Source organism: Pseudorca crassidens, chromosome 1 (assembly GCF_039906515.1).
Source record: "Pseudorca crassidens isolate mPseCra1 chromosome 1, mPseCra1.hap1, whole genome shotgun sequence".
NCBI lineage: Eukaryota > Metazoa > Chordata > Mammalia > Artiodactyla > Delphinidae > Pseudorca > Pseudorca crassidens.
In genome coordinates this window covers 28614891-28637000 of record NC_090296.1, presented here as the reverse complement: position 1 = coordinate 28637000, position 22110 = coordinate 28614891, and the positions used below count along the sequence as shown (strand labels likewise).

Below are 22110 nucleotides of genomic sequence, written 5' to 3'. Positions count from 1 at the left end.
ATTATGATTATCCCCATTTTACAGGTGAGGCACAGAGTTGCTAGGTAACTTGCCTAAGGTCACAGAGCCAATGACTAACAGAGCTGGGGATCCGACACAGGAGGCCTGCATCTGCATCTCGTTCCCGAGCCTGTACTCTAAACCTCTACACTATATCGTGGCTTGAGAGCTATGCTTTGGGTCTGAGCTTTAGAGCCTTATCCTTTGGGTCTCATGTATAAAAGGGAAGCCTTGAAGGAAGGTGTTTTTACCAGGAAGGAACAAGGTTAAAAATGGTCTCTTAGGAAGGCGATCATGGACAACTCCTCCCTGGAGCTCCCACCCACACTGACCACCCAGGTGCCTGGCCAAGAGTGCTCTCCTCCCCCACCCCTGCCCCCCAGACATTTTCTCAGGGCATCTGTGGTCCCCAGGGTGAGGCAGAGGTGAGGCAGGGAAGTCTGTGGAGCCACAGTACTCCACACACACCCACTGGTTCAAGTAACTGCTCTGTTTATGGAAACTCAGGCACAGAACAAACATCACTTTAGAAAGGTCCCCAGTGCCCTGCAAGGCGGCTCTCACGATCCCCACAGCACCTGTGAAGCACTTGCGGTGCAGAGACAGTCATTCTCTGGCCCTAGCTCACGTGTCTCATGAATGGCAAAACCCAGGATTCAAACCAGGTCTATCACACTCCTCCCAGCACTGCACCCTCACTCTCACCACAAGCTGCTGCTGCATGAGTGACAGAGAAGCAAGTGAAAAAAGGAAGTGGTTGGAGGGGTGAAGAGGTGAAGGGAAAGAAAACACGAGTCAGGGCGTATGGGCACCTGGAAAGTGCTACAGATCAGAGGAGAGAACTTGAGGCTGAGGGGATTGAGTTTGGACCACTTCCCAAAGCCATGAAGAACTTGGTACGTCTCGCCACCACCAAATGGGCCATGAGACGCCCACCTCTTGAACCCCGAGTTCCCAGCCTGTGGTCTTTGGGACCCATCTTCCTTCCATGTATGTTCCCCCAACCCCTGGCGGGCACGTGTGCCCAGGCGCACGCACACACACACACACACACACACATACACAGAGCTTAGCTGGCCTGCCTTATAGGACAGCAAACACAGGCCTGTGACTTCAGATGAGTTTACCCCACCCGGACAGGCCCATTGTAGACAAAGGCAGCTGGTGCCTGGGTCAAGGATATGCTTCTCAGGGGCTGGTCAAAGTCTTGGCAGCCTTCAGCCAGACTGCTCTTCCAGGGCCTGGAACTCTTCCCCAGGACCATAAACAAAAGGAGATTTCTAAAAGACCTGGGCGCCCAATCTGAGAAGCCTTCGCTCATCCCAAACCTACCAACCAATTATGTACCATATACCTGCTACAGACACTTCATTTTAAAATTTTTACTAGGCTCTTTACGCTTGAGAGTGTGATTTTTCTACGCTTTACTTGATTAGTGCAAACCTATGCTATAAAAACTATCATTCCCCATTTTACAGAAGAGAAAACTGAGGCACAGAGAAGCTGTTTACTTGCCCACTATCACCACCGGGCAGGGAGGTGCTGGGATGGGCTCTCAAGGCTTGAGCTCTGTACCTCTGGTGGATGACAGTCCCCAGCATGCTGCTCACCCTTGGCTAAGATAGGAAACCTCACCAGAGCCAGAAACACCTTCAAGTGGTCTGGGGAAACTCTCAGAGTTTCCAGTTACCGCTGTCCCTATAAACAAAGGGCTCAGGTAATCCCAGAGTCTAGGGACAAATAAGAGTTGGTGCCATTCATAGGACACCTAAAAGGTGTGTATATGCATTTACATATGTTAGTAAATCTTCCCGACAATTCTATTAGTGGCAGGCATCCCCATCTTACAGATGAGAAAACTGAGGCTCGTGAGGTTAAATCACTTGCTCTGGGCAGCATAACTATTAAGTGGCAGAGCTGAGATTCAAACCCAGACGTATCTAACAATAAGACATCAATTATGCCACAGTTGCTCCCTCACACACTATTGCCTGCTGTAGGGGCTCTGACCTTGACCCAAGAACCTCCAAAAAAAAGAAAGAAATGTGGAATCAGTTTGTTCCTCAAGGGTGTGGCTTGGCTGGCGTCTCAAGAGGATACCCCCGCCCCTTGGAGTACAAGATTCCCTCCAGAGGCCTCTGATGCAACCCCTACCCACCCCCACCCCCCCCACCTCCCCACCCCCGCTGGCTGGGTGCACCCTTGGGTGGACACATTAGGTAGCAGTGAGGAGCCCAGGCTCTGGGAGGAAACCGAGCGTGGGCGACTGGCTGGAAGCAGAAATATGGTATCTCCAGAGGTTTTGATTTGCGATCTTCATTTTGCAAGGAATGGGGATTTTTTTTCTTTTCAAAAAGCAGTGGATTTCCTTGAATTTTAGACCTTTCACAAATATTTTTTTAGGAGAAAAAAGAAGGAAAAAATCCCCCACAAAATGCCTGTCACAGCTACTCACTTCCACATTGAATCACGGACACAAAACCACAGCTATGTGGCTAACAAAGGAACTATGTGTTTTCATATCTTGTTATTGGAAATCATTTAGCAATCTTCACTATGTCATCTGCAGACAGACAGACAAATAGACGCGCAGACACACGCCTCTGGGTCCTAAGCCGCCAATCTTACAACCTCGGTCATCAGATAACTTTGCATTCCACCCATTTTCCCTTTCTAATCCTTTTCTGGGAAATTACACAGCAAGGCTTAAATCTTCCTCCTTAGGCCCTCTCCGGAGGTGGGGTGTGTGTGCACATGTGTGCCTGCCAGTGATTGGAGGAGGAATGCTGAGACATTGATTCAGTTAATTCCACAAGTGGAAACAAGTATACATTTCACAGTCCCTTTTTTATTAATATTATCATAATAGCACTTTACTTTGGTAAAGTGATTTTCACCTGGGAAGCTTACAGTGCCTTTTCTGACAGTGGCAAATTAATTAACTGATGGCAGATTTACAGATTGCATAACTGGAAAAACTACTGGACCCATAAATCAGAAACTTCCTCTGCATCCCAGACAAGGGGTGAAACCTGATATATATTTGAAAACCTTGAGCTCAAAAGGAGAATTCACAGGGCCTGAAAAATCTCCATTATGATTATGATTTTTGAGGCATGTTCTCTCTGCACATCTTTCCTCTCTCTCTCTCTCTCTCTCTCTCTCTCTCCACACACACACACCCCACCCCAGAGGGCTACATTCACTGAGCAGCCAGTTCCGTACAAAGCAACCGGATGGGATGGGCATCCCCCTGGGGCATCTGAAAAAGAGCATTGACTGTCTTTCTGTTACCTTGTGGCTTCATCTCTCCCTAACCTTTCCTTTCAAACGAAAATCCTAGAGGACTTAGGTCAGTACAGCCACAAGCTCAAAATGTTCATCGTTACTACTTTTTTTTGTCGGATGCTGGAAACTGTATACATTAACGTTTTAATGCCCCAACAACTCCTCCAGGCTCTCGCCAGCTTTCTGGAGTTTCCTGAAAAGACACAAGTTGCGTTGCCTGACCCAGTCCTCGGCAGCTCCCACACCAAGCTTGCTGCTCTGCACTGGCCTGAGCTCACCTGCTCTCGGGGCTACTTAGCCAAATGGCTACGAGCACGGGTTCCAGAGTCCTGAGTGGAGCTGGGCTAGAATGGCCCCTCCTGTCAGTTTCCTCCTGGTGGAGTATCCTCCTCATAGGATCCTTGTGAGGAATGGTTAAGGTGCTGGAGATCTTCCACTTGTCTCTGTGGACCTTTCTCTGTCCCATTCTGGGCCCTAGGAGGCTCCTTCACCCTCTGTCTTCCAGTCCTGTTCAGCCCACATGGGACCCCAGCAAGAGGGCAGAGGGCAGCAGACGGAGTGGAGGTATTGATCCCCCAGTTCCCTCCTGACGGGCCACTGTGGGTAGTGGTGGCTCTATTCCTCTGCCAGAGGTCACAGCCCTGTTGTGGTCCTCTCCTCTGGCTGGCGCTACTCTGGGTTCCAGTAACCGCTGACCCCTTGTCTCTTAGACCTGCAGGGCTAAGGGCTTCCCTATACTCTGCTTCCCTTGTTGTTTCCTTTGACCCTGTCCACACCTTTGCAAATAGACCCTTTATCAAATTGTCCTCACTGAGTGTACCATCTGTTTCCTGCTGGAACCCTGACTGATACAGAAAAGAAAGGGTCTCAGCTATCAAGTATTGAGCCCTCAGCTATGTGACTCGGCACTTTATCCACTTTGACTCATGGAAGTGAAGAGACTCACACAACGTCAAGTAGCTGGGGAGCAACAGAATCAGATGAAGCCGAGGTCTGACTCATGACCGCTATGCTGTATGGTCCCCGGTATCAAGTGAGGTGGTGCCTGTAAAGTGCTTTGCACAGTAGGGCCGGCTGACTCAATAAAGCCCCACCAATGGTAGCTTAAAATAACAGCTATACCGCACTCAGAAAACCCACAGTCCTAAAGTCTACTCCAGCGCAACGCTAGCCCCGCCCTAGCCACAGTCCTAAGGTGGAACCCTCGTTCTAATACCACACTAAAGTTGCGCTCCAGGCTAACCGAACCACCACCCTATTGTGAAATAGAAAGTCACCTCGACCACAATCTTCATCCCACCCTTCGTAACCCAAACATTCCTCACCATAACCACCAGGGGAGGCTAAGATCAGGGCTGTGGAGAGAATGGGGAGCCTCTCTGCCCTCCGCACCTGGGAGCTTGCCCCCTCCCAGCGGCAGGAACATCCCACATCCCACTGCATCTGTCCGCCCCTCGTTGGACTTGACACAACTGGCCAGAGGCATTTGTGCAACATCCGCTTGCCTCATGTAACTGACTGGTGACTTTGGTGTGGGGAGAACCAGGAGGGCAGAGCACCTACACGAGGCCTGGGACAGAGCAGAGGCGCCAATAAATCCTGTTGGTGGTGATGATGAGAAAGGAGAATTAGAAGACGAAGTGCTCCTGGCTCCTGCATCACTTGGCTGCCAGCTCTGGGCAAACAGGAGGTGAACAGCTCTCATCTCAGAGATCTGTAGAGGGCTGGGGCCAGGCCTGGGCTGGGAGGGAGGCCCTCTCTGGAAGCCACCCTAGGGAGGGTCTTGATAACCCTCAGCTCTGGGATTATCCTAGAAAAGGGAGTCAGGCAGCCTCCATCAGAGACTTCGGGGCCACCTCGGGCCAGATGTCCACTTTCAAGCTTCAATACGAGAGGCAGGAAGAGAAGAGAAGTATGCAGGAAGCAGACACCATTTCCCTGGAATCTGCCCACTTCACTGCGTGGGGAGCGGAGAGGTGTTAGAAGGCCCTGGGCCCCTTTCTCCCTTGAGCATAAAGAGGCCTGAGCTTGGCCTCTTCATCGACCCAGAAGTGTCTGCCCTGGGCCAAGCATGGTGGAAGGAAGAGGATTTGCAGGCTCCACTGCTTGGAGAGAAGGCACACCGGCCCCTCCCTCCTCACGGCCTCTGTCGGGCTCTCTCGGCCTAGAGCGAAAGCGAAAGCATTGCAAGACTGCGTCCATCCAGAGCCTGTGTCCTTTTGTTTCTACACTCAAGTACCCTAAGGCCAGCTGTGGCCCTGAGCTCCGTGGGCCTCGGGTATTTGTGTGGGTTAGAGAGGTGCATGTTAATACTCTACAAAGTCCAGGGGTCCACCTCCCTTTCGGAGAAACCTAGGAGGGGCCTCAGCAGCCAAACCCAGCTGGAGAGGACTGCCTTGAAGCAACATGCTTTGTGGGGGAAATGGGAGACATTTCCCTCTTGGGAAGAAGCCAGGTCCAGGGTCACCACATACAGTTGCACAGGCTGTGCACTGCACAATTCTTGGAGTACCTGTCATAGAGACTATGAATGTGACAGACATCTCCTGGTGTGTGTCCAGGGACTGAAAGGTCCAGCACACACAGCCTGCCTCCTTCTCCTCCTGGGTGGAAATGGAATGCTTCAGACCCACCCCGCTACTCCAAGCAGTCTCTGCTGGGCAGGGATGGGTGGGGCTGGCAGGGGTTAAGTGCCAAGGAACCTTACACAAACCTTAAAGTGGCAGTGTTTCCAGAACCCTCTGCAAACAGCAGGGAGGGGGACAGGGTGGTGAAGGAAGCGCTCAGCTGAGACACAGTTCTCTTCTACTGTCTTCAGAAAGCAGCAGCAGGGCTTCTGTGATTTCAGATTTGGGAAAACAAAAGCCTTTCCATTTGTTCTGGCTGGAGGCCCATGAGTGAGCATCTCCCTCTGACTACTCCCCTTTGAGCCCTCCCTCTTCCAAACCCGCAGCCCCAGGGAAGAGCAGGCATGGGACTCTTCTAAGGCCCAAGAGATAGAAGAAACTGGGAGGAGACCCCTTTACAGCTGTTGCAGCCCCTGACAGACTCCTGGAACTCCTAAGGGTTTGCTAAGCCCTGCTCTGGCTGTGCTCCAGTCACCCTTAGGAGAGAAGCATTGCTCTCTGCCTGCCTGGCTCCAGACCCCCGAGACCAAGGGGCACAGGGCAAGCAGGTACCCACCTGCTGGGAGGATTGGGAGAGCCCCCTTCCTGATCAACAACATGCCAGGGGATGGGCTGAGTGTCAGCTCAGAAGGGAAGGGACCTGAGACCAACTTTCTTTGCTCCAGGCAGCAACAGAGGATACATGGTGACAGGGATGCTCATTCAGTAGATAGTTGTTTATTTATTTATTGAGTGCTTACCATTATTTATTGAGTACTATTCTAGGAGCTGGGGATATGTCAGTGAACAAAACAGCTCACACTGTACTTGGGGAAAAACAGACAGTACACAATAAGCATAATAATTAAATTATATGTTATGTTAGGAAGCAGAAAATAGAAAGCACTGTGGAAATTAAAAGGTGAACCAGATGAGGGCATCCTCAAGTTGGGGGTTTATAATATTAAACGATAGGAAAATAGGAGACATCTCCCTCCTGGGAAAGAGCCAGTTTCAGGGTCACCACATACAGTGGCACAGGTTGCGCACTGCACAACTGCGCCGTACCCGTCCCAGAGACTATGATGTGAAGCACATCCCCTAGTGTTGTGTCCAGTGGCTTAGGCTAATTCTAAGGTTAAAACCTTACAAAGGTGGTCAGGGAGGGCCTCAGTGAGGAGCTGCTCCTGAAACTGAGCCAGGCATGTACAGAAGGCATAAGTAAGTATCCCAGCCCACTGTCAGGAGGTCCTGAAAGCTTGACTTAGTCAGGATTGTAGGGTTGAGTCAACCCAGCACAGAGGCACCACTTGGTGGCCCTGAGGAAGCAGGTGACGCAGGATGAAAGATGTAGGCTGATTAACCCCACTGCAGCCTTGCCGAGGACTTGAGGTTTACCGTCAGGGAGAGCTAAGGTCTGCCCTGGTGAAAGGCATCACGTGTCCTTGTAACGACCTTGGAAGCGGGTAAAGGGGGAGTAAGCACATTTCACCATCGGGGATGGAAAATGGCCAGGCTGGAGGCCAGAGACTGAGACCATTAACTCTCGACCTCAGAGAAGATCCACTTGTTGCTTCTGATTTACAAATATAGAAACTGAGGCCCAGGGAGGACAAGGGACTTTTCCAAGATTTCCTAGCATGAGTTGGTCTCTCATCAGGTCCCAGGTGTATCGGAGAATAGCCTTGGGTCCGAGGGACTGGAATAAGGAGGAGGGAGGACCTACAGGGGATTATGTGGCCCAGAGGCGTGAGCAAAGTTGTGTGGCAGCATGCTGGAGCCCAGAGCGGAGGAAGGGAGTGGGAGGGAGGCGGCCGCAGCTGGAGCAAGGTTCAGAGGACCCTGGCAAGCCTTCAGACTGGCCCAGAGTCAGGATCTCCTGGGTTCCCAGGGCAGGCCCACCATCTAGCTGCCAACCTTCGTCCTGCCTCAGTTTCCCCATCTATAAGCCCAGATTGTGGGTTGGAGAAGAAAACCCCTTCTGGCGAGCGGGGCATCTCACTGATTTGCCATGGGCATGGGGGAGTACGCAGGCATGGTAAGACGTTTCACGTTTTTCAGACACCCTACTGACCTCTCTATGTGTGTTATTTCAGTGAATTCTCGAAACCACCCTCTGAGATGAGCATCTGTTTTCCCACTTCAGAGAACCTGAGTTTCAGTGAGGCGAAGCGACTTGCACGACTAGTTTGTGAGGACACTAGGGTTTAAATACTGCCTGACTGCAAAGCCCAGCTCTTCCCCGGCACATACGCCGGGGTCGCCTCCTTGCACCTGCTGCCCTCTCCCCAGGTACCTCATTTGATTCTGGGTCATCCATCTCCTAGGCAAATGCCTTGCCCTTCTGTCAGGAAGGATGCCTGGGTCCCCCCTGCGGCGGGTCTCGGTGCAGACTGGCAGAGACCACCCCTTGGGGCAGAGTCCCCGCACCCCCTGCAGGAGGCCTGGCAAGGCCTGGGGGTGAGGGGAGGCCGCACTCCCGCAGGAAACCTGTGGCCTCACCCTCCACCACAGCAGGTTAAAGGTCACACATTGGGAAGCCCACGAGGGCCCGAGTGGCGACGACGTGGGGCTGAACAATGCCGGGTCCTGTTGGGGAGGCGAGTCCTATGCCACCCACCCGTACCCAGTGGCCCAGTGCCCACCCCCGAGGCCAGGCCTGCGGCAGGAGCTGCACTAGTGCCCCTGCCCTTCTTCCCTCTCCCCACTGACAAAGGTCCCCCCGAGAGGCCGGCCACCCCCACCTCGGAGCCTTGTCAGCAGAACGGGGACATTGGGAACCCATTGCAGGGCTTGTGAGAGTGAAGGAGAGACCCCGGGGAGAAAGCCAAGCTGCCTCAGCCGGGTTGACTCCACTCTACTCTGGACCCGTCGTGTTCGAGGTGCTGGAGATACACTGGCAAAGAAAACATAACAGCCCTGTCCTCCTGGGCCTGACGTTTTACTGAGGTAAGAAATAAATACATAAGTAAAATACACAAGACGTTAGTGCTTGGATAGGAGTAGGGAGTGTTTGCGGGTGTGCAGTGTAAAATCAGGTGAGCATAGGTGGGGTTCCCACTGAGAAGAGCAGACCTGGAAGGGGGAAGGAACCAAGCCATGGATGTATCTGGGAAGAGGGTTTAATGTCGGTTGAATTGGGTCCCCGACCCCCCAAAAGATTTCTTGAAGTCCTAACTGCCAACCTATGAATATGAACTTATTTGGACGTAGGGTCTTTGCAGATGTAACTAGTTAGGGTTAGAGGAGATTATACTGGATTACAGTGGACCCTAAATCCAATGACTGGTGTCCTTATAAAAAGAATACCCCGCCAACACACACACACACACACACACACACACACACACACAATATGTGACGACAGAGGCAGAGATTAGGGTGAGGCAGCCACAAGCCAGGGGACACCAAGGACTGCAGGAAGTCATCAAATGCCAGGGCAGAGGCATAGGACAGATTCTCCCTTGGAGTTTCCCAAAGGAACAATCCTACCAACACTTCAATTTTGGGCTCTGCCCTCCTGAACTGTGAGAGAATACATTTCTGTTGTTTTAAGCTGTCCTGTTTGTGGTCATTCACTATGGCAGCCCTAGGAAAGGAACACAGGGCTCCAGGGAGGGGGGACAGCAAGTACAAAGGCCCTGAGGTGGGAGCATCTCTAGCATATCTGAGGAAAAACCAGTTGGCCAGTGTGGCAGAAGCAGAGTGAATGAGGGGAGCGAGTGGTGAGAGCTGATGCTGGAGATGTCAGAAAGGTTTTGCGGGCCAGATGATTCATGTAGGGCTGTCCTTGTGGCAAGCCCTAGATAAGAGGAGCTATTACACTGCAGATGGACGGTCCCAACTGGCGTGGGCTGCAGTGTGTGGGTGACCCCCGTGATCTTTGTTCCCTGGTATTATGCCTTTGAATATGTATATAAATGGCAAAAGGAAATCAAGGCTGCAGGTGGAATTATAGCTGCTAATTAGCTGACCTTAAAATAGGGGAGAGTGTCCTGGGTTATCAGGGGGCCCTTAAAAGTGGAAGGAGGCAGAAGAGTCAGTGAGAGATTCCGCTGAAGAGGGAGACACAGGGCAGAGTTAAAACATGAAGAGTTCACCCTCTGTTGCTGGCTTTGAAGAGAGGAAGGTGGCCACAAGCCAAGGAATGTGGGTGGCTTCTAGATGTGATGGCCCTCAAGTGACAGCCAGCAAGGAAGTGAGGCCCTCAGTCCTACAACTGCAAGGAAGTGAATTCTGCCAACAAACAACCTGAATGATCAAGAAAACAGATTCTCCCAAGAGCCTCGGGGAACTCAGCCCTGCTGATAACTTGACTTTAGCCTGGTGAGCCCCGTGTCAGATGTTTGACCTACAGAACTGTGGGATAATGCATGTGCATTGTTTTAAGCAGCTAAATTTGTGGGGTGTGCAGGGAGCAGGAGATCGAGAAGAAGAGGGAGAGACCGACGGGGACAATAAAAGGAAGGCTGACCCCAGCTGCCTTCTCAGGGGACAGCCCGCTAAGAGCCACGATCACGGGGCCCACAGCTTCCCAGCATCTCCCTGCCAGCCCCGCCTGTCTACCTTAACACTGTCCTCCAGGCCCCTTGTTGTCCAAGTGCTGATCAAGCCCGCCGAGGATGTCCCCAGGGCTCCACCTCTAGGTCCTCCGGTCAGACTAAGGAGTAAACCCAGTGGAGGTCCCGCCCATTCGGAGAATTGTTGTGACACCTCCCTCCCCCCCCCCCCGCCCCCATAGGGCTGGTGAGACGGCCTTGGTGGAATACCCAAGCCAGCCAAAAGCCACTATTGGTGCTACTGCTGGATCACACCACCCCCGAGACTGGGCCTGGGCTCTAACTTCTCCCCAGAGCAGGTCTGCACACACACACACACACACACACACACACACACACACACACACAAGCACCCCAGTTTTCTGTCTGCTTTGTGCCACACAAGTCCTCATGGCAAAGAGAACCAGCCTGCTGATGGCTAACATGTACTGACCACTAACCCGTATCGGGCACCCTACTAGGTGTTCTACTCAAAGGGTCTCATTTCACCCGCTCTGCAACCCTACCAGGTGGAGACTATCGACTCAGAGCTGTTAGGCTATTTTGCCTGATGTCACACAGCCGGTAAGTCCAGAATTGGACTCCAGGATTCCCTGAATCCGAAGCCCAGGCTCAGAACCTCACTCCTCCAGGGGTGGTCCGTGGGCCAGCAGCATCAGCGTCACCGGAGACCACGTTAGAGATGCTCACCCCAGACCGGCCGCGTCAGAAGCTGCATGTTAACACGTTCCCAGGTGATTCACGTGCCTGTTTCAGTCTGAGAAGCACGGTGTGGAGCGCTGTTTTCCAAGGCCTGCTGGTCCTCGACTGTTGTAACCACCTCCTCCCCCAGTCTCTCAAGGCCCTTCCCAGCTGCCTAGGTCTTGCTCCACAGGTGGGGTAGGCTCTCTGCCCAGCCTGGGGAAGAAGCCTGAGCCCTGGGCTCGGAGGGAGTCTGCAGGCCCCCCGCGGCCAGTCCAGGCTGCAGCTGGACAACATCAGTCCGCGTCTGGCTCTCTGCAGGGCGTGCTGCCTGCTGCCCGAGACTCTCCTGACCCCTCCCTCTCGTCTTCTTTCTGAGACTCAAGTCTCGTGGCCTCTGTCTAGTGCTCTCCTGAACGTGGCCTCTGGCCATCACCAGCCCCTGCAGTGTCTCTCCTCCCTGGACATTTTGCACCGTCCCCCACCCCCCACCAAGAATGCCCTCTGCGTTTATGTCACTCCCTTATCTGGACACCAAGGGCCTGTCCAAGTTGCCATCAGGAGAGAGTCCAGCGGCTGCTTGGGAAAGCTGGCCAAGTTCACAGGAAATGTCTGACACGACCAGGCAAGTGGGATTTGGCCTCCCAAAGCAAAACACAGCTGGGCCAACAGTGGGCCGCTCGGACCTTCCCAGATTTCATGGCATTGACACGCCAAGGCAGAGAGAGAGAGAGAGAGAGAGAGAGAGAGAGAGAGAGAGAGACTGGGCTGGCCTGGAGGCTGCAGCTCATTAAAAACATCACAGTAGCCCCTGGCCAGGGAGCCTGTGAAGCTCAAAAGGGACAGCCCTGCTGTGGGCCGGAGACCTCAGCCCAGGCCCTCACCCTCCCCTGCCTCTCGCACACCTTCGCGGGGGGACCGAAGCCTCACAGAGCTGGTCCTCCTTCCCTCCCAGCCTCCTCCCCGCCCAGCATCGAGCCTCGTCCATTTCTTCATTCAACTTGTGTTGACTGAGCACCTACAGGGTACCAGGTGTGGTATTAGGTGCCAGGGACATGTTCATGAAAGAGGAGGACACAGTAGTCCCTGCTCTCACGGAGCTCCTGGTCCAGTGAGCAAATGCACTGACTGTCCCGAGGCAGAGTGAAAAGCGTGACCCTGGGGAAGCATGGAGCCTCCCGTCCTCCCGCACTCTGAACACCACTGCGGTGGTGCCCTTGGTTCCAGGGCAGGGTGAGGGTTCGGGGCCAAATGGGTCCTTGGTTAGGTAAGTCTTCGGTTGGGAGCGAGCGACAGAAAGCAATGCAGATTGAGCACTTCCTGCAAGCTGGGACTGCAGGAGGCACTGTGGGGAAATCCAGTGTGAGACTCAGGCGCTGCCTTCCAGGGCGCAGGCCACACCGTCTGATTGCAGGCTCAGGGTGCAGACTCACAGCGATGTGTGTGCCACGTGTGCGCTGCAGGGGGTCAGAGCCTGGTGGATATGAGGGAGTAGGTGCTTTTTGGAGGAAGTGGGACTGGGCCTTGAAAACTAGAAGCGGGATAGGCTGGGAAGATGGGGCAGGGGATGTCAAAAGCCTTCTGACTCAAGGGTACAAGGAACAGAATGACCTGCCAAGCAACCACCCCCAGCACTCACTTGTGCATGCACACAGGGGATAAATGCATTATAAAATGAATGAACCCCACAAGCCAAAAAAGAGCTTGCAGGGGGAAAGCCAGGCTGGAAGGACTCTGCTCCCACCCTGCCCCGGGGCTGGCCCTGGAGCTGCCACCTCTGGGCCTCCTCCAAGTGCCTTCACACCAGGCCCACCCACCTTGGACCCAGAGCCGGGACCAATGAGAACAAGGCTCAGGCCCTGCCCAACTGGTCACAGCCAATCCCAGGCAGTTCGCCCTGCCCCCTGCATTGTCCACCTGGCCCTTAGCTCTGCCCCCCATCTCTGCCCCAGCATCCTAAGGCCTTGGTGAAAGAGTTTGGCTCTTCTGGTTTTAACTTTGGGGCTCCCTAGGCCTTGACCCAAGTTCATCCTTCTGTTTTTTCTGCTCCTGGCTGCTCTCGGAAACCACCTGCTTGTTTGGGTGGCCAGGGCCCTGGAAACCCCCTTACTGAGACCCTGGTCTGGCCTGGCCCCCATTGCCCCTCCCCCTTCAGAGTTGCTGGACAACCTTGAGCTCCTTTCCTTTCTCTCCTGAGCTTTCCCCGCTGGGGACCTGGCCTCGAGGTCAGCCTCTTCTCCCTGATTCTCCCAGCTTCCTCTGGGAGGGCAAATCCTTTTTTCGCTGAATTCAGCAAGACAAGGTTCAAACATTTCAGAAAGAAGTTCCTAAGTAGGAAGCGAATGGAAAAAGTAACCTGAAAAACCACAAGGAAAACACAGCCCCCAGAAATGGACCAGTTTACAAAGTTCAGATTTCCTGAGCTGAGCTAGGAAATGTCTAGCCAGGTTGGCTGGCACGCAGGCCAGGGAATCCTGCCCATGAACACACCCCTTCCCACTTTTTAATCTTCTCGCTTCCCCTACGTGCTCCAGCTGCCCCTCCGAGGAGACAGGTTAGCACTGGTGGTGACTGAACTGAAGGGGCTTTTTCTGGCCAAGGAGTCCTTCCTGCATCACAGGGACCACAGGCAGAGAAGGGGGAGGCGGAAACAAACATTTATAGAGTTTACTGTGTGCCAGGCACTGTTCTAAGCATTTTCCTCATAGTCACTAACTTAACCCTTACAATACCATGACTATGATTATCATCATTTCCCCCAACTTACTGATGAGGAATCAGAGAGATAAGTAACTTGCCCAAGGTCACCCACCTAGGAAGTGGCAACACCAGGATTCGAAACAAGAGAGCCTGGTCCCAGGGATGTGCCCTCCTCAGCTCTCTCCCCGAGGCCTGGAGAGTAAAGACTTCCCCTCCCACCTCCCCTGGGCACCCTGCCAGAGCCTATGCCACCCCCGTACCTGCTGCCCTGCTCGCCGCCCCTCTGGTGGAGCAGAAGGGAAAGGAGGACTCTCCGGCCTTCTCCACCAGGGTCTTCACCAAACGGGCCGAAGGAAGAAGCCCCTCCAGAGAGGCTGCGCCCCCAGACCGGAGGCCCCGCTGAGGAGGGGACTCACCTGGCCAGCGGCGGCTGTGGTGCTGGCGGCCGCGCTCTGGCCGTGGTGCTTTCTCTGGCCGCACTGCTCCTGCGCAGGTTGGGAGACCCCTGGGCTGAGCGTCGGGGTGCCAGCCTGGAGTTCTGGGGGTCGAATTCCTCCTCAGGAATGACCTCTTCACAGCGGGCTCCGCGGAAGCCGGAGCGGCACACGCAGAGCTGGGGCCGGCTGCAGGAGCCCCTGTTCTGGCAAGGCGGCTGGCACACAGCTGGAGAGACAGGGAGAGGGTGAGGGTCGCCTGTCAGCGTCGGACAACCCATCAAAGACTGGGTGACCCGTCACACCAGCACCCCCGGCAGAACACCCAACATTGGGTTGTACATATACTTAAGTGCTCCCTTTTTGTTGTCTGTCCATCTGGGGACCTGGCCTGCTGGTGTGGCTTCCTCTTCTCTCTGCCTTTGTGTGAGCTGCTTCCCCTCCCTGGAGCTGTTTCCCTTTCCTCTCCACTTACCTAAGTGCTACTGTTCCCTCCAGGCCCCCTCCCCATCCCTGCTGACCTGCCTCCAGCAACTGCTCCCTCCTCCGAACAGCTAGGACGAGTGTTCTCCTTGCACAGCACTCAGGCCCTATAGGCCACCATCAGTGTGATGGGTTTGTTATTTATGTGTCTCAACTCCCTAACTAATATGGTCAGCGCCCTCAAGCGCAGTGACTGTTCCTTACACCTCTTTGCCTCCTTAACTCCTAGCATATGCCTAACAATGACACAATCAATATTATTTTTATTACGGCAGCTACTATCTGTTCAGTGCTACAACATGCGAGGAACTGTGCTCTGCACACACTGTCTCATTTAAGCTTAAAACAATCCTATGCAGCAAGTGTGATTATGATCCTCATTTTACAAATGATGACTCTGAAGCTTGGAGAGGTTAAAAGATGTGCCTGAGTTCACCCAGCCAGGCAATGGTGGATCGAGGATCCAGTCCAGGTCTGTTTGATGGCAAAGCCCAAGCTCTTTCCACCCCACTGCCTCCCAGCAGGGCTGAACCATCTCTAAACCTTGGCCTGGAGGTGATGATGAAACAAAAGGGATCTGTTGGCTTCAAGTCAGCCACCGAATGCACCCTTGGCCTGGGAAGCTGCACGTCCCAGGTTGGCTCTGGTGGTGGAGACCACAGACCCTCAAACCCATCTCTCTCCAAAGCCCATACAGTCAATCTTAGATTGAGGGAGGATGTTTACCAGCTCCTGCATTCATTCAGTGAACATTAACCGAGCACTCACTAGGTGAGAGACTTGTGGTAAAGAGGATCCCTCTCTCAAAGAGTGTCCTGTTTCACATGGAAGCCAGGACACAGGTCATGTGATAAGTGTCGGCCAGAGCCTCTAACCCAGGCTGAGGCAAGAAAGGGAAAATCAGGGAAGGCTTCCTGGAGGTGGTGATGCTGACCAGAGACAGCAAGGATGAGTAGATTGGGCATCGTGTCAAACAAAGGCAGCCTGTCTACTCAGGGGAGAGTGGGGAAATCATAGGTCTCGCTGCAGGATTCCAACCATGAGCTAGATCCTGAGGCTAGAGCATTTTCCTCAGTGCTTGGGCATCCCTTCCTGGCAGCCCCAGGCCTCCAGGTAAGCAGACTGTGTGAGAGAATTGTAAACCTGAGCATTTCCCCAAATACAAACTGCCACCTTGGCAGGATTTTGGCCTATCACCTGGCTGCCACTCCACCTGCCCAAGCAGAGTCAGCCCCCACCTGACCACACGCCAGGCCACTGTCACCACCACCACCAGAGACACGATCTGCTGGGGCCAGCCCTGTAGCCAAACCAGGGCCAGCGAACACTGGGGAAGCAGGTTTGCCCAGGACAGGTGTCAGCCCTGGTTTATTTTAGGGAGGGAGTAGAAAGGGAGGGCCTGAGTGGTTTCCCATGTGGACCACAGATGCTACATCACTCCTAGCCCCTCAGATCCACACGCCTCTGCCAGCAAAGCCTGGCGTGGGTGAAGGGAAGGTCGCACAGCCCCTCCCAGTCTCCGTGTCTCTTCTACCTCTGTGTGGGTGGTCCCTGCCCTTAAGACAGCCTTCAAAACTAATTTAGCTTCTGTCCTTCCCCTCCTGGGCCCCAAGGATGGCCCATCCTTGACTCCAACAGTAAGATCTTTCTCTGTCTAGAAACCCAAGGCCCCAAATCTTGCAAGCCGAGCCCATGTCTTCCTGAGACTCGCTTACTTCTGGTTCTGCCTTATTCGCCAATACATCCGCAAACATTTAGTGAGCATCCTCTCTCGGCCAGACTGGGTGTCGGGGGGTACAAAGACAACAAGGCTGGTCCCTGGGTGGAGGAAGCTCTGCCAGGTGGGAGGGTTCTCAGAATCATGGAAGCCCCTTGCCCCCAGGCACTTAGGTCCTCAATGAGGACAAGGGTTGGCAGACTTTGGTTGGTATGATGAACAGCTCACAGAAAGTGGGTGTTTGGGGGGAAACTATAAAACTGGCATTTACATATGCATGTAATATTGTGGTTGATAAAAGTTCTAAAAGGCTTCCAAACCAGCCAGACTTGTTGGCAGAAATAAACCCGTTTGGGAAGATAACCTTTCTGGACCAATCATTTATGAAACTGCACAGAGGCCAGATCTGCTAAGAAAGGTCCTCCAAGTGCTACGTTTTCAGAGCCAGCTCTCACCAACCTCATTTGTATCTTCCTCTGAGTTGTCTCCATAAGTCTCAGCAGGAAGTGATTTCCTCACTACAGTGTTCAAGCGTTTTGTTCTGAGCCAAGCATCTGCATTATGGGATTGGAGCATAAACTCCTCTCCTCTCTCTCCACTCCCCCAAAAGCCACCCCGCCAATGGCCCCAAATGGTGGCTCCAAGTGCCTGTCTATGAAAGGCGGCATTCTTAGGACAGTGTTCACTGGTCTGCCGTGAAACAAGAAAAATAAAAACAGTTTTCTGTGTTTCTTGTGATGCTATTTTTTCCCACTTAAAATGTGTTTTTTATTTTGAGATTATTATTGTATTACTTTTTTGGTGTTAAAATGTTCTTTTAAAATTAAAGGTGATGGCAAATGGTAGTTTGTTTTTCTAATATCCTCACTTAGCAAAAGGAAAAGCTGGCTATTGTACTTTGGTACCTAAGATGTTTGGGGATATTTACTGGTGCGTGAAATCCAAAAGTTTGGAACCCTTGGGGAAGGAGGGGGGCGATAGCGGTCATGTGCCTTTCATTTAAAGGAAACTGAAGCAAAATATTCCTAAGTCAAACGAGCACAGATTTCAAAACTGAAGTGTCAGAAAGGGGATCAGCCATCGCAGAATCGCCGCATGGTAGGGGCTGTTGCATGAAGCAAGGACGGAAATGCCGAGGCACCCCGGAGACGCAATTTCGTGCAGTGCTGTGGGAATTTTAAGAGAGAAAATTCCCAACCATGGCAGGCTGGGCAGTCTTCATGCTTTGCTCTTGGAGACTCATTCCTCCCATTTTCCTACAAGGGCAGAGGTCATGCCTTATGATTGAGAAATCAGCACAGGATGGGGTATATGGCTTTAGTGAGTCTTCGGTGATTGATGATTGGTGAGAGGTTATCAAGCACGATACCACGAGGTCCGTGTTTAGCCATCGAGGACACACCCAGCCCCTCCCTGTCAGGGGCTGGCATCCTCAGAGCCCGAAGGTGATGCTGCTTCCAGCCTCCCTGTGCCCGCTCACCAATGCCAGCCTTTAGCCATTCATAATTTGGGCTCCACCTGAACTCTGGCTTCTCCACACTCCCCTGGCACTCTCTTTCTCACTGAGGATTGGATATGTGGAAAGTTTCAGCTTTGGGAGTTCAGCTCTGTGGAGGTAGCCGTATGCCAAAAGACAGGGGAATAAAAAAGAAAACTCCCGAAATTACTTTGAAACAAGAAATAGAAGGCTTCGTTCTCCCCAACACCCCCCTCCTGGCTGTGCCCCTTCTACCTTCACGCTGCTCCAGAACAGTCAAGCAGAGGTTCGCTCACATTTTCCAAACAAAACCCCTGCCTTTGGGAGGAGACCAAATGAAGAATGGGCAGGCCTGGGGGAGAGTCTGGAAACAGCTCCCACCGTGTAGGCTGCTCCCACCATCCACTCAGAGCCCTTGAGACCAGAGACTTGGTAGCAAAAAGAACATGGGGTCGGGAGTCAGAAAGATTTGGTTTGACCCCCGCCCCGCTCAGCCACATCCCAGCTGCGTGACCTTGGGCGCGTCTCATCTCACTGAGACGCCTCAACCAGTGCCTCAGCTGTCTCATCATAAAATGGGTCTGACAATTCCTGCCTCCAAGAGTTGTGTGAGTCTCAACAGAGATCACGGAAGTACTTTGTACTCTCTAAAGCTGTGCTGTCCAGTGCTGTAGCCATGAGCTCTATATGGCTGTTGAAATGGAAATTGATTAAATAAAATTTAAAATTCAGTTCCTCAGTTGCACTAGACACATTTCAAGGGCTCAGTAGCCACATGTGGCTCACGGCTACCATGTTGGATGGCAAGATATAGAACATTTCCACAGAAAGTTTCCACAGAAAGTTGTATTGGGCATCAATGCTAAGTTAAAAAACAAAAAATGCACACACCTAGTGGCAGAAGCAAGAGGGCTTCTGAACTTCTCTGCCATGACCTTTTCCCCAGGAAAAGGCAATGACAAGGCAGGCCCTGGTTAGAGAGATGCCCCAAACACTGTGGTGCAGAGGCAGGGCTGCTCTTCAGGTGTTAAATACAGCCCGTCCCCTCTCTACCTCCTTCCACCCCAGCCAGGTAGGGCTTCTGTCATCAGCTCTCTCTCCTGGGATCTAGAGATGCCTTCTCCCTCCGTCAATTCCATTAGGTGAGGCACCGACTTTAGGGTGGGCCCCTTGAGCCTGTGCCCTCCTCCGAGGCCTCCAGTACCAGGCCCTCCTGTCTGGGAGATGAACCTACCTTCCAGATTAGACTCTGGGCCCAGCACCCCCATACCTGAGGCTCAGCTGCTCCTCAGATTAAAGCTCCATCTTTCCTAAACTCTGTGTCAGTGGGACACTAAGGACCTCCCCACTGAGTACCTGATCCCTCCCTCAGGATGGGGTCCTGTCCCTTCCACACCCAGAGGCGTTTCTAGGCAGGACGGTCACCCACCACCTTCAGTGCTGCCCTTCCCTGGGCCCGCCCCTCACCTTAGACCCCTACCTGGAGGCCTCAGTTTGCCCTTGGAATTCACGTAACTGGGGGTCTACCTGTGACCCTGAGCTGTTTCTTCTCCACAGCCTTGACCTTTGGTTTCCACAGAAAGGGGACCCTGATGTCAGAGCTCCCCGAGGCCAGGAAATCCCTCACTGGCCTTCACACACCCTCAGAATCCACCGAGGACTCATCCTCTCCACACCTAAGCTCTGCCCACGGGCTGTGTCCCCCAAGCCCCGACCTCAGCCCCAAGCCCCCAGGCTGTGGGAGAAGTCAGGTCCTCAAGGATTCGGCCCATTCCCACCACAGCTGTGCTGGGATCACAGCTCAGGATGGCTGGAAACAGCACTGGGGCTCAGGGGCCAGCCAAGCGCCCTGCTCCAAAATTGCAGTTGTGTTCACATAAAAGCCTTTAATGAGAGAAAGATGCCGTTCTTGGCCCCTTGCGCACGCTCTGCAGACGCTGTCTGGCAGGCCGAGAGGGCCTCTACCGTTTGGCGGCCGGAGGGGAGGAAGGAGGGTTGTGAGTCAGAACTTGGCCCCGGCCCATCAGCATGGACCGCCCTGCTAATTGCATTAACAAACACCGAGATACTGGGCCAGTTGGGGGCCAGGGGCTGGGGCAGAGAGCAACCCCAATTCCCACTGGCTCCAGCAGGCATGAGGAGGGGACCACTGGGCAGGGCTTGTGGCCCAGGGCAGAGGCGTGGGTTTGCCTCTAGCTCCTGCCCTAGAGCAGATGAGTCACCTGTCCATCCCCATCACAGCCCTGAGGGCTTTGTCTGGGAGGAGGCAGGGATTTAAAGGCCTCAGTGCCAGAGAGGCCAGGGAGATGAGAGAAGATGGGGTCCTGGAGCAGCCCCCATCAGGGACAAGCCCGGGGACCCAGCCTTTTCCAGGGGAGCAGCCCCAGGGCGTGCAAGACAGTTCTGTGGCTAACACGGAGCCATCCAAGCCCTTCTGCAGCCACACCAGCTCCGTGCCCAGGACCCATGAAGGTTGAGAGGGAAGGAATACACCATTGCCATTTACAACTCAAAGAAGGTGGGGGCAGAAGTGTGGCGGAGAGAGCAGCCTTATAGTCAAAGAGACCTGCGTTTGAATTCCAACCCCACGACCTCAGGCAAGTTCCTTCACCTCTGCAAGTCTCAGTGTCTAGAAAGTGGTCGTGCGTCCAACATTTACTGTTTGCTTAGGATAGTAAGCAAGACAGACAGTGTCTTTTTCTTCATGGAGCCTCCAACTTAGAGAAATTCATAAAACAAGCAGAAAAACAAGCAGAGGAAGAGAAATTGGGATATGAATGGTGGAAGAAACAATACAGGGGCTGGGATCCAGAGTAACAAGGCTGCTGGGGGCAGCTCTAGACAGAGCGGTTAGGGGGAGCTGGAAACGAAGACAGGGAGCAGCCACATAAAGAGACAGGAAAAGCAAACAGAGAGAGCAGCATGTGCAACAGCCCGGGGGCAGCACATTCCAGGAACCCAGGCTGGATCTGGTGAGTGAGGGGCTGACAGACAAGGCTGGACACACCGCCACAGGAAGGTTTCAATAGGGATGTGTTATGATCTAATTTACAGAGAAAGAACTGGAGAGTAAGGGGGACAGTGGGAGCAGTCAGCCAGCTGCAGCAGTCACCCAGGAGAGCGTGCTGGTGCCCGGGACTAGAGAAGCAGCCGGGGGTGGGGGTGTGGGGGGCGGGAAGCAAACAGACTCTCAAGAGATTTAGGAAGTAAAGCAAACAGGGCTCAGGGATGAACCGGATAGAAGCCTGAGCAAGAGGAGGTGTCCTGAATGGTCTGGCTTAAGCATTCATATAGATGGAGATGCCTCTGACAGGATGGGTAAGACCTGGGCAGGGATATGGGCTCAGAGGGAGGGAAACGATGCGCTCGCTTGAGACAAGTTGGGGTGGGGGTGGCTGGGAGGCATCAAGAGCAGATGTTGAGGAGGCGGCGGGACGAAAGGAGCCTGGAGGTTGGAGCAGAGGACTGGCTGAAGATGTATATACATCTGAGTGTCATCAGCCCCGAGATGATGTTTACATCCATGGGAATGCATTAGATCATTCCAGGAGCAGTGCAGTGAGAAAGAAAAGGAGAGGACCCAGAACTCGGCCCTGGGACACCCAGTGTTTAGTAGCAGGTAGAGGAGAAGCAGTAGCCAGGGACACAGGAGGGGCCAGGACAGAGCGTGATGTGATGGCCACTCACAGGGGGAAGGGAGGTGAAGGGTTTAGCGTGGTCCCTGGCACAGAGTGAGCATGGCCGCTCTTACTGTTGCGTGTTAATTGTCTGGCACAGCGTCTACTGGTACTCAGTAATGCTCTGCTTGCTTCATATGGCCCCCTCTTTGTGGGGGGGATTTAGAAGATCTGGGGAAAGTCCTGAGGCAGCCCAACATCAAGATGTTAGGTAGAGGGCTTCCCTGGTGGTGCAGTGGTTGAGAATCTGCCTGCCAATGCAGGGGACACGGGTTTGAGCCCTGGTCTGGGAAGATCCCACATGCCGCAGAGCGAGTAGGCCCGTGAGCCACAACTACTGAGCCTGCGCGTCTGGAGCTTGTACTCCGCAGCAAGAGAGGCCGCGACAGTGAGAGGCCCGCGTGCCGCGATGAAGAGTGGCCCTCGCTCGCCGCAACTAGAGAAAGCCCACGCACAGAAACAAAGACCCAACACAGCCAAAAATAAAT

At 53.5% G+C, this 22110-nt stretch overlaps 1 protein-coding gene across 6 annotated transcripts in view; it reads right to left on the bottom strand.

The window, feature by feature from the left end:
* Positions 1-22110, bottom strand: part of LTBP2 (latent transforming growth factor beta binding protein 2) — a 100225-nt gene that overhangs the window by 65467 nt on the left and 12648 nt on the right. For 5 of the 6 annotated variants that reach the window (XM_067730197.1, XM_067730184.1, XM_067730191.1 and 2 more), the window contains exon 3: positions 14251-14497. In XM_067730197.1, coding sequence (XP_067586298.1) covers positions 14251-14497 — 247 coding nt within the window. Of the gene's footprint in view, positions 1-5665; positions 5684-14250; positions 14498-22110 lie in introns of all 6 variants that reach the window. The other variant, XM_067730209.1, reaches the window with a different exon arrangement.